The sequence below is a fragment of the Pygoscelis adeliae genome, unplaced genomic scaffold (genome assembly GCF_000699105.1).
Source record: "Pygoscelis adeliae isolate BGI_AS28 unplaced genomic scaffold, ASM69910v1 Scaffold320, whole genome shotgun sequence".
Taxonomy (NCBI): Eukaryota; Metazoa; Chordata; class Aves; order Sphenisciformes; family Spheniscidae; genus Pygoscelis; species Pygoscelis adeliae.
This window is the reverse complement of record NW_008823967.1, coordinates 1,320,520-1,320,951: the sequence shown is the minus strand read 5'-3', so window position 1 is coordinate 1,320,951 and position 432 is coordinate 1,320,520. Positions and strand designations below refer to the sequence as shown.

General features: G+C 68.1%; 1 protein-coding gene across 1 annotated transcript in view; it reads right to left on the bottom strand.

Moving 5' to 3' along the window:
- Positions 1-373, bottom strand: part of MRPS30 (mitochondrial ribosomal protein S30) — a 5,137-nt gene extending 4,764 nt beyond the window's left edge. Inside the window, exon 1 of the mRNA XM_009324641.1 lies at positions 49-373. Within this exon, the coding sequence (XP_009322916.1) occupies positions 49-373 (325 nt within the window). The remainder of the gene's footprint in view (positions 1-48) is intronic.
- Between the last annotated feature and the right edge of the window lie 59 nt (positions 374-432).

Genomic DNA, 432 nt, shown 5'->3' with positions numbered 1-432 from the left:
GGTGCCCCCGCTCTTCGCCGTTTTGCGCTCCGCCGGGGGAAAAGCCACTATGGGCGGGTAGAGCGAGTCGGGAGGCTGCGGGGGGACGCCGGACTCCATCTGCGAGAACCAGCACCGCCCGTGCCACAGCAGCCGCCGCCCTCTGGACGCCGCCATCTCCCAGAGCCGCGAGACAGCGGAAGGGCAGCGTTCGGCAACTGGAAAACCTGATTGGCCGCTGGGAACCACGTGAACGAGCCAACCTTCCAATCGGCAAGCTTCTCCGAGAGAGAGCGCTGCCGGGACGGAAAGGGGCGGGGCCTTTTGGGAGTCGCCTCGCTGGATGGCCCCGATCCCCTCGGCGGCGGGGGTTCAGCTTCTGCGCATGCGCCATAGGTGCCCCACCGCCTCTCCGGAACGGGAACTACAGCTCCCAGAATGCACAGCGGCAGG